Source organism: Cololabis saira, chromosome 2 (assembly GCF_033807715.1).
Source record: "Cololabis saira isolate AMF1-May2022 chromosome 2, fColSai1.1, whole genome shotgun sequence".
NCBI classification, from domain to species: domain Eukaryota; kingdom Metazoa; phylum Chordata; class Actinopteri; order Beloniformes; family Belonidae; genus Cololabis; species Cololabis saira.
The window spans coordinates 19,615,308-19,630,561 of NC_084588.1; the positions used below are offsets into that span (position 1 = coordinate 19,615,308).

Here is a 15,254-nt window from a genome sequence, read left to right on the forward strand (position 1 = left end):
GTGAACTGTAGTGGCCATGTCAGGTATTTTAAATTGAATTCAACACGTGTTCAGGTGTCGGTGTGCTCACTACTCGGCAAGTACAGTAAGATAAACTAACAAACTGTTTTTTTCATCTCAAAACAGTTTTAAGATGCTCTGCGTCTCCAGCGTCACACAGAAACCAGCCAGGACGGCTGCAGACGGCCCCGCTGACGTGAGCCAGACGTCGCTGCTCAATTAATCCTCCACCACTGGTTTACTCTCCTCACAAGCTGGAGGTAGAATTGAGTGTTTTTGTGGTGCACATTCAGGTAAAAATGCAGACTAAATGAGGCCCTGCAGTGCAGCCACACTGCTCTTACAACACATTACTATTTAACTGTAAAAAAAAAAAAATAGCTAAATCTAAATGTTGGTAGTTCGTAACTGTGAAGACATTATGAATTATTCCCTCAGCTGCAAATCTGTAAACTGGAGGGAGGCCCTACATTTGTTGAAGACTGAATCTTCTCTATATATATGGCACCAGCTGACATGCGTCTTAGGTTCAAAGGAAATGAGCCATTTAGAAAAAAAACAACAGTTTTATTGATTTATTAACAACTGTACATTTGTTTTCAGTGCTTACAGCATTTGCTACATACTTTGGTGTGATTTAGAGGTGCATTTAGCCTTTTTAAAATCTTGTGGTGGTAAATGCCGACAGGATCAAGAGCACAGTGTACAAACCAGAATTATTCACCATACAACTTGATTACTTCTGTTTACATCCGAGTCCTCACGAGCATTTACAGGCACTGAGCATGTGTGTGTGTGTTGCATCTGCCTGCTTCCCCGTCACAGCCGTATTCCAGGAATATTGATGAGATACAGAGTAGAGCGATTCCAATGGCACAGAATGGACTGTTGGAGTTTATTCGGACTAGAAATTAGTGAAACAACTCAACATCCACATTACGTCAAGTTAGCAAAAGCACACAGTAAGTGCCTGTTGCAATCTGAGGTCCAAGGGTTAGGCTAAACTTTAACATCCCCATCTCACACAACTGAACAAGGCAAAACAAATGAAGGAAAGCACAGACAGACCAGTACACTAGTTAGTTTTTTTTTATACATATGAGAAGAAATTTACATCCGTCTCTTTTCTGAATCATTGTGTCCCATTTGATCCCACAGTGGTCCAAATCCAGCCAACGCTCCATCTGAGTCAGAGGGTTGAAGATTCATCCACGTTTTCATCGTCCACGTAAGAGCACTGTGACAAAGGCAATTTTAAAATCTCCACAAAGTACACTAAATTTCAAGATTCCTGCTGCTCCATTTGTTTTCTGGAAAGCAAAGCCTGCCGACTGTGCTTTAAGATCAGAGTAGAAATAGTATTGTTTAAAAAAAAAAAAAAAAAAGAAGTCTTGTCTCCCATTCATGAGAGAGTGGGCCAAAACTATCACAAGTACACCCAGGACATGAAAATATATATATATATTTACGTTTTATATATATAAAATGTCTTATTTAATCGATATGTACACTTTGCACACAATGTCTGGGGATTGAGCTCCTCAAAAATGAAGCTCTGCTTCACTGGGTTACATCCAGATAATCCAAGCGAAACAAATTTCAGAACTCACAAAAATGTGCAACTGTAAAACAAAAGGATCAAAAAGTTGATGTTCCAGTATGAGCATCCTTAGTTCAACAAATAAAATATTTGAGAAATGCATCGTCTGCTTCAATCCACTGTAGTCCACTTTTGGTCAGGGGGAAGTTTATAAAAATTGTCCCAGTTAAGTGCTGAAGCAGAGCAGGAGCCTCCTCTCTAGTAGATGACCTCGTAGACGGTGGCCTTCTTGTCTCCAGACCCTGTTACAATGTATTTGTCATCTGCTGAAATGTCGCAGCTCAGAACAGAGGACGACTCCTTCGACTGTGGAAGTAAACATAAACAAGGCATCAATTCCCATTAAATATATGTATTTTGCTTTGTGCACACCTGTCACTAATACAGCAGAATCAGTTTTAAAGCACGTCAAACATGTGCTGAGTGAGTAATGAAGAGCCATATATTAAGTATTTGTTTACAACTATCAGATTCAGTAATAACTCTTTCCTGACAGCAGTAGTTGAGGCTCTGATTTGAGTTTAGGACTTTTTAAATGCATAGACAAAATGATGTACTCAGGTTATGTCAGCTGTTGTACACTTTTTGGTGTTTGTTTTTACCTGGAATATGCTGGCACCATAAGGAGTCCTCCATGCATTCAGCAGATTATCTTTCCCTGTGCTCACGAACCATTTACCTGCAGACATAAAGCACAAATGTTGGTTTAATTACAATAACAATCACCAATTTAAGCTGCAAGCAGCGATGAACGGGCCCTCGCGCATGCAATTTTTACCCATAAAGATCAAGACTCAAAACTAAGTCCGATGACACCACCCATGACTCTTTATGTCAAACCATTCAAAAAATATGGCAGAAAACAGGAACTATCAATTATCGACCAATCAGAAGAAGGGCGGGGCTAATTTGCACCAATTAAGGTGAAGGAGTCAAAACAGAGTCCGATGACACCACCCACGAGTCTCTATGTGAAACCATCCAAACGTTATAGCAGAAAATAGGAACTATCAAATATGGACCATCAGATGAAGGGGGGCGCTTTTTTTGGCGTCTAGCGTCGCCACGGTAGCGCTTTTGACTGAGAAAAGTAATGCGCGTCATTTATACATCACATTTTGATGTATAACACACCTGGGTGCACATTACGGTTCGGGCCGTATTAACTGCCGAAGGAATGGCATAAATTGCGCCAAAATTACAAGATTAATTCAAAATGGCCGACTTCCTGTTCGGTTTCGGCCATGGCTCCAAGAGACTTTTCTTTAAGTTGCGACATGATACAGGTGTGTACCGATCTTCATGCATGTACGTCAAACCGTATTGTGGGGCTTGAGGCACAAAGTTTTCTAGGGGGCGCTGTTGAGCAATTAGGCCACGCCCATTAATGCAAACCCTTATATATCACATTTTTTGCCAGGCCTGGCTTCCGTGCAAAATTTGGTGACTTTTGGGGCACGTTTAGGGGGGCAAAAAGGCCCTCATTTCGAATAAAAACAACGAGAACTACAGATACAAAAGGGCCTTCACACTGTAAGTGCTCGGGCTCTAATGATATGAAGATACAGGATAATGAATGATTTTAAATTTATAATTGCATAAAATGTCAGGGTAGAACTCTATTTATTTTTTCATACTCTCCACCGTCCTTTTAAAAATATTGATGTGAGAGAGGAGAAGCTGGTCAGCCTCAGTTTTTACATCTATGAGGATTCAGCTAGTTTTACTTAGATAATTAAGCATCACCATTCTTATTGGGACGTTACTCACCACAGTAGGCGAACTTGAGCGAGAGGACGCAGCTTTCATGCAGATGTAGCTGGTACTTGTCAGGCTTGGTGTGGTGCAGCACCTCCACGTTGCTGCTCTCCATACCCACGGCCAGCCATTCCCCAGTGGGACAGTAGCCCAATGAGAAGATCTGAGACAAAGGTACGGCAACACAGATGGATCATTAACTTCAAAAGGAACCTAAAGAGGGACGGTGAAGACGTTCATCTGGCAGGTATAAGATGAGGCTTCTCTCCACCTGTGAGGTAAAGTCGTGTTGCTGGAGCTGTCGTCCCTCCCTCAGATCCCAGGAGCGAACTGTGTTGTCGAGCCCTCCCGTCCACAGTTTGGTCCCGTCATGGGAGATGTCGATACAACTGGCTCCATCTGTGTGGCCTTGGAACTGCCTGGAATACAGAATTGAGAGGACTTTTTTATTTCCCTCCTGCCCTTGATGTGTGTTTTTTCTAACAATATGGGGGTTTTATGTTGGCGGTCAAATGTTTATATGAATTAAAACTGGCAACACTGTTACAATGACATCCCCTGGAGGGAAGTACCGACCTGACGAGAGTCTGGTTATGAAGGTCCCACACAGCTATGTTTCCATCGGAGCAGCAGGAGAAGCAGACTTTGGCATCGGGACTGATGGCCAGAGCGTAACAGGCAGGAGCAGAGGACGTGAGCTCGGCCTTTATGCGAGGCGTCTGTGAGGCCAGATCCCAGATGGTCAGCGTGCTGGCCTCACCACCCACTATTAGGGTGCGGCCGTCGGGCAGCAGCTTGCAGGAGCGGATATAATTGTCTCTGTTCTGGAGCAGAAACAAAGGCAGAGTATGATCACAATCCTGATGACTGGATGTAATTGATTTTTTTTTTCCCTCTTCGCATGAACATGATGCCTTAAGGTTAATAGATCTACAAATACAGCAGACAAGGCTTGTGCTTCAGGGGAATTATTTCAAGGCTTTTCAACCAGTGGAGCATTTAGGAAGCAGCCGACTCTTTCATGATAGTGAAGATGTGAATGTCAGCCTTAACAAGAGACACAGAAATGGAGCAGGAAGACAGATCAACAGCACTATAGAAGCTGCTGGTCAAATTAAAACAGCACCCTGATGGCTTTATAAAACCAAACTGCACTCCAGACACACCTAAAGGGTTTGGGAGGCCATATGAGCTGAACAGCATGAAGCCCCAGTATCAAAATGAGAAACGGGAGGCAGTTGGGAGGAAGTAATGAGCTGGGTAATGGCAGACAGGGTTGGCCAATCAGAACATCATTACTCAGCAGGCTTTTTTTTCCCACCAAGGATTATTTCAGCACAGCAGTGCAGGGCTTTACTGAATAATTCACATCTTTGTCTGTTGGGATCTGGGAACAGCTACAACAGGACAGAGAATCAGGCTATCTTTGATGCTCAAAGACATCGCCGCATTTTGCCTCTGCCATTCTTGGGAGTGTTAAAATATTTGCAGTATTAACACATTTAAAGATTTAAAGTCACATGATCAAGTACAATTTATTTACTCTTCCTGTAACGTGTTAATATTTAATTACCAGGCAGTCGAGTTGGGAAACTGGACTCTTGCTGCCCGGTTGGCTGATGTCCCAGATTTTGACACAACCCTTGCCGCCGGTGTAGACGTGACGCGTGGGGTTACTGATGGTGACAGCGCACACCACTTCCCCGTGGCTCAGAGTGTTGATCTGGCGAGCGTGACGCGGGATGCCCGGGCCAATCAGTGCATCTGGAGGGAAAGGCACGGGCTGCATCTGACCATCCGCACTTACGTGAAAAGAATAAGCTCTGCAGAGGACAGAGAAGACCAATGTATGACCAATCTGTGCACAAGTTTAAGTTGAATGCAAAACTATGGAGGTAAATGGAAACCTAAATACGTACGGCTTTCCTCCAGACATCGACGTGAGGCTTGCTGGCAGGCCTGGAGCTCTCATGTGAGGATGAGGGTCAAACCCTGGCTGCATGAGTCAGAAAAGGAACAAGTTAAACTACTGTTGTCAACCTACAAAAACAAATAAGAGCAAGATAATTTTCAGGTTGCAGGGTTAGGCTTAAATCGGTTCTGGTCGTAAGTTTAATTTACAGTCTCTTGAATACTTATTACAGTCTCTTGAATACAAACTAAGTAAGAAAAGAATAGAGCTGCATTCTCTCTTTACCATATCGCTATGTACAAAAGCTGCAACCATCCCAGGAGAAATATTTACTTTTTTATGGAAATCAGGAATATAAAAGCTTAAGTCTCTCCAGTCTTTTTTTCCCTCTCCACTGAGACCTCAGCTCATTTCAAATATGCTTGGATAATTACAATTGGTGAGCGTCCATAGGCGGCGGCCGCAGCAGCACTCATCTGTGGTGAAATGAGACCTGGATAGACGCCTGGACTGGTCAGGGATCCGTTCATCTCATGATGACCCATCATTGCAAACGGAGTGGCGTAAGAGCCAGCGATGGATAGAGGCGTGCGCAGGGCTGGGGCAGCTGGAGGGGTGAAAACATCAACTTTCAATGTGAGGATTTTTTATTCAGTCAGTTTTGTTTCATTGGTTGATCTGATAAATGCCAACAGCAACTACCAGAACCTGTTATTAAGGAAGTACAGCTATCTCACAACAATAGTTTTTGGCAGCAACTGTATTATTGCTTGAAAATTATTAACAAAACAATAAGTTGCAGAAGATTACTTAGTGCCTCCATGCCGGGTGGTTTTCCCATCGTTAAAGGGCGTAGTCCTGGAGTGGTGCTGGTTCCTGGTGTCGGGGCTTCGTTCCTCGGTGTAGGTGTGTTGGACTTCAAGCTGGGTGTCGACGACTTGTCATTCTGTAACAAAGGATTTAAAGCCACATGGTGTTCAGTATCGTTTTACTGAAAGTTGTAAGGGTAACTTGCTCTTTCACACAAAGATTAACGTTAAACGCGAGGTATTCGCCAATGTAAAAGTGGCTAAAGACAAATTATTGCGATTGCTGGTACAGCTGCTGAGAAAATAGTGGGAGGATAAAGGCAGCAGATGATCATTCAAATGATTATTCAGAAGCAAAGCCCTTAATGTAATGCAGTAATACATAATGATGATTAAGTAATGTTACAGCACAACTACCTCGTATTAGTGAGGCCAAAAACAGCCGGAAACTAGATTTTGATGACTTTAGATTAATGGACTACGCTTCCGGAGAAGTGCAAATGCGCAAAAAGTGTTTCCATTACACTTTAGTGATAAACTGGATTATCAACATCTGAAAAACAACCTCATGAAAGTGTAAAAAGGTTTTAACGATATTTGGGTTTTGTGCAAATCTAGGGGTAACGGAAACGCAACTTTTGACAGATGAATCCAAAAGTGACAACTTAAGTGGACTTCTTGAGTTAATCTACACTCCATTACAGCAATGGTGGGTGTCAGTGTGTTGGGGCCAGGGGGGCATAAGCCTTTGTTTAGAAGTCAAGCTTGTCTGGAGTAGCGAGACACACTGAATGCTAAATGGTAGCCCAAACACAGTCATGTATTCATCTCCTTTCTTCACTTGTGGAGTTGGGAAACAGGGTTTCAGTTCACTGAGATGCTAATGAGGGACGGAGAGAAGATGGGTGTCATTTAAGGTGGAGCCGAGTGATTATAAATGTATTCTAATCTTCAGTGAAATGGTTCATGTAAAAGTGACATTAAAGCGTGGTTAGTTAGTCCCTTGAGTTTTAGAGAGAATGGGGGGGTGGAAGAAGAAGATGAGATGGAGGAGGAAGAGACAGCAGTTTTCCCACTGCTGCGTCTCGGTTATTTACAGCCTTGGGGCGATGGAGAAATGACCATTTATTGGGTAAGCCATAAAGGAGATTGAGAGGACTGAGCCAGTGGGTTTGATTTCCTGAGAGTGCACCCCCTCTGCCCTCTTAAGCCCCATGTAGCAGCCAACTGCTAAACCTGGGTATTAGTCTTTCACACAGACACCCACTTCACTTGACAAATGCCCCTTAGTGTGTCAGTTCAGGCTTCAGTCCTCCACTCTAACCTCCTCAATTCATTCCCTCACACTCACATGGGCGTGGTCCTTCGCCTTGGAGGACGGGGTGCTGCCAGAAGAGGCAACAGAGGCGGGGCTGTTGGGGGCAGCATCCTTCTTCAGCACTCGTGACTTATCCAGGCCATTTTCAGGAGGGGAGTGAGCGGGGCTGGCTCGAGGGGTGGCTGGATCCTAGAGAGTTAAGTGAGAAAGACACAGAGCAAGACTGAGCAAACAGACTGGAGGAAAGCCACTGGCATGTACATGTAGGTCAAACAAGCTGGGGCCTCATGCGCAAACACAGATAAATACACTCATGTATACTCATACTCTCCCTCACACACATACACACACTTTTCATTCACCTGTCACACCCTTTTCTCTTTGTATTCTTTGTCTTACATTCTACATGAATGGCAAAAGAAATACAGCAAGCAAACACACTCTCAAAGCCCACAGCCAATATTATGACAGACTTTTTGTCAACACTGAGAAAAGTGTTGCGGCTTCTACAGACAAAAGAGAGCTGTGTTTGGTTTCTGTGCAGCCTTCAAGAATGTGGCGGAGCTTCTCAAAACCCCGTCTTACCTCATTAGAAACATCCACCACCAAGTCGTCACTTTTGTCTCCGTCACTGTCCTGAAATGAAAGAACAGCTTTGTAAAAAAAAAAAAAATCATAAAACTGTACAGTTCAGTTTTTCAGTCAACAAATCACAAGAAGCACGTAAGAAAGACGTAAACAGGAGTCAGCTAAGGGATGTATTTGCTCCACGTACATTAGGACTAAAACCAGTCGTTTGTTTCAAGGTATTTCACAATTTTTGCAATCTCTAATAGGTTTGAAAGAAAAAGAAAAAAAAAAAGGGCCATTTCAGCCAGCTGTTGGTATACACAAGCATCTTTCTTTAAGTTACACTTAAGCACCAGTAAATTCAGTTTTCATCTTCTAAGACTGTTTTTCACACAGTGAATTATAATCTCAGCTGGAATTACATACACATGCATTCCAGCCTGTTCAAATAATGTGCTGTGCACTGAGGAAAACCAATTCTAGGAAAAAAATGATCTTAGCATTCACCCAGATTAACAGGAACTAGACAAACTGAACAGTCACCATTTCATCTTTGTCTCCCTTAAACCTTTCCTGGAATCCAGTGAAATTAATTAAAATTTTAAATCTTGTTTAAAAAACAAAACACTACCACAACTGTGATAAATACACATGACATAAGTTCTAAGCTGTTTTTATATAAAACATTGTTTTGCTATAGTTAGCTTTGTGTATCCTGAAAAACAAGAATGTTGTTGAATGTGATTTTAAAAAAAGAAAGTCAGAATAAGCAAACACTCACATATCTGCTCATACTGTCTTTATCGTCCACTTTGCGTTTCTTTGAGTCCAGGCCGTAGTCTGAAGAGCTGCGGTGTTTCTCACTCGCTGCCCGGAGGCTGTCTGATGGGGACACCGAGTTATTCTGCCGTAAACAGCACAGACAAACCGCATCAGAGAGAAGCATCCTCAAACATGAAATCAGCATCTAGCACACTCAACATGTACGGATACATTCCTGCTTCAAGCCCTATAAACAACTTTGTTCCAGTGTTGAATTGCAGCTTCTGCACATATAATGTGAGGAGATGAGCTCGTCCTGCTCTAACACTGTATGGAGAAACAAATTGTGCAACATCTAAGCTGAAAACAGTGACCTGCTAAGATATGCCCGTCAGTCAATCTTTTAAAATTAAAATGTAGCACACTGACAAACCTTCAAGAGCAGAAACTACACAAAATGTGTTTTTTTTATTTGATCAGAACAGTGACAACAGAGCTAAATATCCCGATGGCAAATGATCGTGGACAGAATTGTGGTATAGGAGGATTTTCTTTTAGAAACCTATGGCTTGTCACTACTGTTGAAGCGGTGGAGGAAATGGATGAGGCAGCAACGCAAACCCACCAAAACGCAGGAAGATCAAAATACTTGTAAGGTGATCCATAGACTAGGCTGAGTGATTGCGGAGAAATGATGTGACAGAGCCCAGCACATAATCTAATAAAATCTGAGCCTTTGTCGGAGACAAACTTTCATTGATTTAACACATAAAAAAGGGATTTACTTCTGAGTGAGACGTGCAATAGTGAGCAGGAAACCAACCAGACTGCTCATCCCTGAACTGTACGGTATAATGCATGTTTATGACCGTTTGTGTTATTGTGCCGGGACAAGTCAAAATTTAAAAAAAAATAAAAAATGTTGGCAGCAAAATTCATTAGAAAAAAAAAAAAAAAATCATACGGATTCAAAAAAAAAAAAGGACAGAAAGAGGCCATTGAGGAAAAGCAGGACAAGAGAGCAATGTCAAGAGACAAAGAGGGTGTTGCCAGCCTAAGAAAGAGCCATGAAATTTGGGGGGGAGGGGGGCAAGAGAGAAAAACAGGAAAGGAACTTGGCAAGCAATGAGAGCATAGCAGTGTGGCAATGAGTTCACCCCACTAGAGGGAATGCCCAGACAGCCTGGCACTTTTTCAGAAGCTCCAAACAGGGTTGTTGCAGCCCGGGAACTGGTGTGATGTGGTGACACTGCCAATCAGACTAAAAGGCCAGGAGGATGAAGGTGATCAAACTTGAGACAAGCATATATATTCTCAAGGATCTCAACATGCTCCTGCCATCACCAGAAACAGAGACAGATGATGAACAAGAAAGCAGGAAGATGTCTGAAATCCCATCTGAAAACTAAGGGGAAAAGAAAGACAAGCACTATAAGACGGTACCACCCTGAAAACTAAGTAAAAGGATGACATTTAAAAAGGACCTTCAGAGCCGTGGAAAGTGGAAGCAGACTATGGAACTGTGGTTGAGTAGTTTATTGTGCACTTTCTCACCATCTCCTTTAAAAAGAGCTTCCTTGGCCACCACACAATGAGTCTCACTTCTACTGACTAAATTCAGCCAGCAGCCTTTTGTCTTTCTTAGTTAAAAAAAAACTGAGATTTGTTCAGCTACTGTAGTGGAAAAGTCCGCCAACAAGAGTTTTAGTCTGGCTTAGTGTGAAGTCTGACAGACAAAAAATCTTTTACAGCACTGTAGTCTGTCCGTGTACATGAGCCCGAAACATTTCAAGGATTGTTTAGTTTCAGTAAATCTACCCCGTCTCTCCAACCGAGGTCTCAGGTGACCTGCGAAAGCAGGAGGGCCAGACTGTGCACGCTGGGACGGAAAATTAAAAAAAAAAAATTAAAAAAGGAAAGGAGGGTGGCAGAGAGATCAGGAAAGGTGGCCAAAGGCCACCACTCATCATCAAATGAGAAGGAGAAGAGTTTGGGTTCCCTTCTGACATGAGTGGACCCATTCAGAGTGGTCAGTCAGTGGGAACTTAATCTGGCTGAGCTGATCCAACAGAGCGTTATGCTCCGGCTAACTGAGAGCTTTAAGTCAGTCCAATAAACAAGGGCTTAACATGAGAAGGAAGAAAGAGATAAGGACAGAAGAGAGACAGTGACAGGAATGAATAAATAGCTGAGATTTAAAGACAGTATAAGAGTAAGTAAAATAATGGACGATAGGAGAGACTGAAACATTGACAAAGTGGCTGAAAATGAGTTGGGTATTGGATATGAAAAAAAGAAATCCTCTAAAGAGGTTAAGGTGGAAGAGAAGGAGAGTCAAAGTCACTTTTAATTGTGCTGAAATTAAAGGAGGTAGAGATCTGCTAATCCTTGTCCATTGACTGGAGTCATTTTCCACCTGGATTAGATGGCACTGGCTTATTTGGCCAGAAGTCATTTGATTTCAGTCAGCTTATACCCCCCAGAGTACAAAATGTGTGTGTTCTTACACAGGCAGCATGAATTTCTATTGAACAGTGGGCTTAGGCTTATGTAAAGTACACCTAATCACCAAACACAGTGAGCCAGAGCCCGGCAAAGTCAAGAAGCACACAGGAGATGGAGAGCTGCAGAGTCAACATACCGTGCTGGACTCTCGTTCTTTCAGAGGAAGGGCCAGCGGCGAGTGAAAAGATGAGGGGCCAGGAGGGAGGAAAACAAAAGACAAATTAGTTATGAAGGTAACAAAGAGCCTGCAATCAAAGAATACCAATGAAGCTACTGTTAAAAACCAAAATTACCACTAATTATTATTAAAATTATTACTTGTAAAAAAGACACTTTACTGAATATTCGAGCAACTTATTGAATTATCAAGAGACCTTTTTTGAAACAACTGTTGGCCATGATGGAAAATATTGTATTGACTCTATAGATAACTAGTATTCCATTTTGTAATGATTAATAAAGTCACAACTTCTTAAGCCTTTATATAAAAGAACCTTAATATAACAGATTTATAGTTGCATTTCTGAAAACTACAAGACATTTAACATCAAATTATTTTCATAAGAAACTACAATATGCAGCCAAAAGAAAACCTATTTAAATCTGTAAGCATTTTACCATACTAGTTCTCCATATGAACACTTGAGCATAAAAACAAATTCTTCTGTTTTAAGGACAGATCATATGTGTTCGGTTGGTTTGCACACAGCTGTGAAAAACAATGTAAATATCTCTGTTGTTTTAAAGATGGTGAAAACTGCTGCATGGCCCTTTTCTCAGAAGTCCTCCCAGATTCCCTAGAGCTGTGCCAATTATCTACTGCAGGTAATACTCCAACTACTCACAAGTACTTCACATAACCTCAATTAAAAAATAATTAAAAAATGAAAATAATACTATTAAGCTGAAATACAGAAGCTCTGTGTGGAAAAATTAAGCATCCCCTTACAGTTCAGACAGGAATTAAGTACCAGTAAAGTGCTGCTAATCAAATATACTTGATTAATCACCATCGTGAGCACCTCAATAAAAGCATAGATTCGGCACTCAGATGTATGTTAACGTAATGCAAAGGAAGAAAGATATCAGCAATGACCTCCTAGCAGCAATTGTTGCTGTACATCTATCTGGGAAGGATCATAAGCCCATTTACAAAGAATTTGGAGTTTGTCTCTCTACAGTGAGGAAGATTAAAACACTAAATGCAGTTGTCAATCTTTCCAGGAGTGGACGTCCCAGCACATTCAACTTAAGGTCAGTCTGCAAATTACAAAACAAAAACCAAGAGCTGCATTTCACACTCCAGACCTGCGTTAGCTTGTAAAATGTTCAGGTTCATGACAGTACAATTAGAGAGCAACTGAATAAGCATGACTGTTGGGATGGGCTCCCAAGAGAAAGGTTTTTGTTAGAACTGGTTTGAACAGCACAGAGCTGAACAAAAAGAAAACCTCAGCAAAAACATTCTTTAGACAAACAACTCCATCGTGGAGATGTTTGCCGATGCTATAGAGGAAAACGCTTAATGATAACAATACAACATATGAGCACAAACATCAGCAACCCATGATATGGGTTTGTTCTGCAGTCATGGGACCTGGGCACCTTTCAGTTATTGCTGTAACAATTAACTTCCCTATATGCACTGGTATTCTATGAGGTTATCTTTCCCACCGCTAAAGATTGGCTAAAATTGGGTCATACACCAATGTCCGCAACAAAGTGGTTGTAAAAGACATCAATGTTTTGAAATGGCCCAGTTAAACTGGGGAGAAATGCTGGTGGGAGCTTGTGCATTAACACGTGACCACAAACCTCAATGAACTAAAGCAATGTTGTTTGTATTGCTGCATAATTATGTGAGAGTGGTACGTGTCATGCAGAAAACTATTCCTTATTAAGTTATTTCAAAGGTGGTTCAACACGCTATAGTTATGGCGTGTATTTTGTTTCTTTTAGGTTTTTTGGGGGTTTTTTGTTTTTTTAAATAGGCACTGTTTCAACATTTTGGTTTGTTTTGGTAGATAAGAATATTATGTCTTGCATTGTTCATTTAAGGTTGTATTTAACTTTAAGGACATGCATCCTTTTTTCAAAAGTTGACAAATTCACAGGGTATTAATGAAATCCTCTCATGAACAAATTAAAAATAAATGTTGTCGCAATGTTCCCTTTAAGACCGTGTATGGTACAAATTATTTGTTATTATGTCCTTATACATAAAACTCAAGCGAATCCACACTCTTTACGTTCTTAACAGTTGGTTGTATGGCAGGCCGTGCTACTCACCTCGGTGCTCCAGGTCGTGGTGGTTTTTCTCATCCTTTACAGGTAAGTGGGCCTGGCTGCCAAGAGCACCCAGAGCCAGCAAGCCGGAGCCAGCACCTGTCACGGAGGGGATGCCAGGCGGCTGCAGGCCTGAAGGGTGAGGGGGTAGCTGCACTGGGGGGCCGTGGGCTGCATGAGAGAGGTGCTGAGCCTGAAGCTGCTGCTGCTGCAAACACACACAGAAGACAAGACGGACGACAAGTGGGTCGGCTGGGAAATGATTCCCTGAGTAACTGCACAATGTGTATCAGGTTCTGGCTCTAGCCACATTTGGATCAACGCTGAACCATTATGCACAACAGCGGACTGACATTCACAGTTAGTATGCTTCTCTGGTTCATTCACTGTCAAATACTATTATAAAAAAGAAAATAATTAACAATGAGTGGTCAAAGCTGTACAGTGTTGGATTACAGAAGACATTTATTTCCATTGTTTCCCCATTATGTTCTTGACTACACATACATATAACACCACAGACTCAATATTGCATCATGAGGCAGTTCTGTCACATTTAAACAATTTGATTTATGCTGCAGATTATCACATTTGAGAACTCGAAACCACAAAATTACTTAATTGTTGATACTTGTCTAATTACCTAAATATGTGACTATAAAAATTACTGTTATTTTATTTTCAGCTAATTGTTCATTACTAATGTGAAGTTGTCTAAAACGGCCTTGTACAGAAGGTTTGCACATGAATGAGATACAGTGACCCGCTCCGGGTTTATGACCATGCTTCTTTTACATCACGCTCTCGCCGATTATAGCACTCCGACATACAGCACTGTTGCTTTTCAAACTGTTTACAATATTTTGCTGATGTTACATGACCTTCTGTCAACTACTTTCAGTTCAACAACACCAGAATGCCGTCTGCCAGAAAGGATGCCAAACAGTTTTGTTCAGACCCAAACCACTCTCCATCTCTCATACTTGGGACGGTTAAGAGAGAGAAAAAGAAAAAAAAAAAAAAAAAAGAAAAAAATCAATAGGGCTACACTTGAAAACCTCAAAACCTTTCAACACGGGAAAACCAAGAAAGCCTACCACCTTCCTGCAAAATGCTGCTTGGCACAGACAATGGAGAACTGACTCTCACTCACACACACACACACACACACCTCCCAAGAGGCCATGAATATCTGTGAGAGGCAACCAGAGCAGAGAGAGTAGATAGACAGGAGTTAAATAGCCACTCAGCTAAGAGGGAAGCAAGTGCTTTAAAACAAGGTTAAATAACACTTAGCACATCCATCAACTGCCTCTCCAAAAAGAGAAAATAAAAGAAGAAGAAAAAAAAGATGATTGCCATTCTGCTTGCTAGATAAAACTTAAATAAGATCACCCATACAGTCATTACATAAAATGGTGAAACTACACATTGGGAATATCTAGTGGCTTTACCACGTTTAAAGGATTATTTAGCAGCTGGCCATTATTCAGTCAGCTCATTATGTGGAGCTGGACCTGAAATCAACCGAAGGACATAAGCCACTGAGGGGCAGCATTGTTAATCGATATTGTACGGGTGTGCAGAGCAGCCTATTTGTTGTGACAAAGGAAAAGCGAGCAAAAGCAGAGAAATGGAAGGGGCCGCCAGAACAAGACAAGCAGGGAGAGGCAGAACCACAAAAATAACAAGAGAATGAAAGAGAGAGTGGGCGAAGGATTGAGGCAGGGACGT

The 15,254-nt window shown here is 41.8% G+C and overlaps 1 protein-coding gene across 7 annotated transcripts in view; it reads right to left on the reverse strand.

The window, feature by feature from the left end:
- Nucleotides 1-546: 546 nt before the first annotated feature.
- The window catches only part of tle3b (TLE family member 3, transcriptional corepressor b), a 29,483-nt gene continuing 14,775 nt past the window's right edge, over nucleotides 547-15,254 (reverse strand). For 2 of the 7 annotated variants that reach the window (XM_061739767.1, XM_061739752.1), the window contains exons 8-21: nucleotides 13,523-13,725; nucleotides 11,371-11,428; nucleotides 8,749-8,871; nucleotides 7,983-8,033; nucleotides 7,431-7,586; nucleotides 6,081-6,216; nucleotides 5,705-5,877; nucleotides 5,278-5,354; nucleotides 4,932-5,181; nucleotides 3,935-4,182; nucleotides 3,630-3,777; nucleotides 3,371-3,521; nucleotides 2,203-2,279; nucleotides 547-1,906 (exon numbers count right to left, since the gene is read on the reverse strand). In XM_061739767.1, the coding sequence (XP_061595751.1) occupies nucleotides 1,799-1,906; nucleotides 2,203-2,279; nucleotides 3,371-3,521; nucleotides 3,630-3,777; nucleotides 3,935-4,182; nucleotides 4,932-5,181; nucleotides 5,278-5,354; nucleotides 5,705-5,877; nucleotides 6,081-6,216; nucleotides 7,431-7,586; nucleotides 7,983-8,033; nucleotides 8,749-8,871; nucleotides 11,371-11,428; nucleotides 13,523-13,725 (1,959 nt within the window). In that variant the 3' untranslated portion in view covers nucleotides 547-1,798. Of the gene's footprint in view, nucleotides 1,907-2,202; nucleotides 2,280-3,370; nucleotides 3,522-3,629; nucleotides 3,778-3,934; nucleotides 4,183-4,931; nucleotides 5,182-5,277; nucleotides 5,355-5,704; nucleotides 5,878-6,080; nucleotides 6,217-7,430; nucleotides 7,587-7,982; nucleotides 8,034-8,748; nucleotides 8,872-11,370; nucleotides 11,429-13,522; nucleotides 13,729-15,254 lie in introns of all 7 variants that reach the window. The other 5 variants (XM_061739784.1, XM_061739776.1, XM_061739760.1 and 2 more) reach the window with 3 other exon arrangements.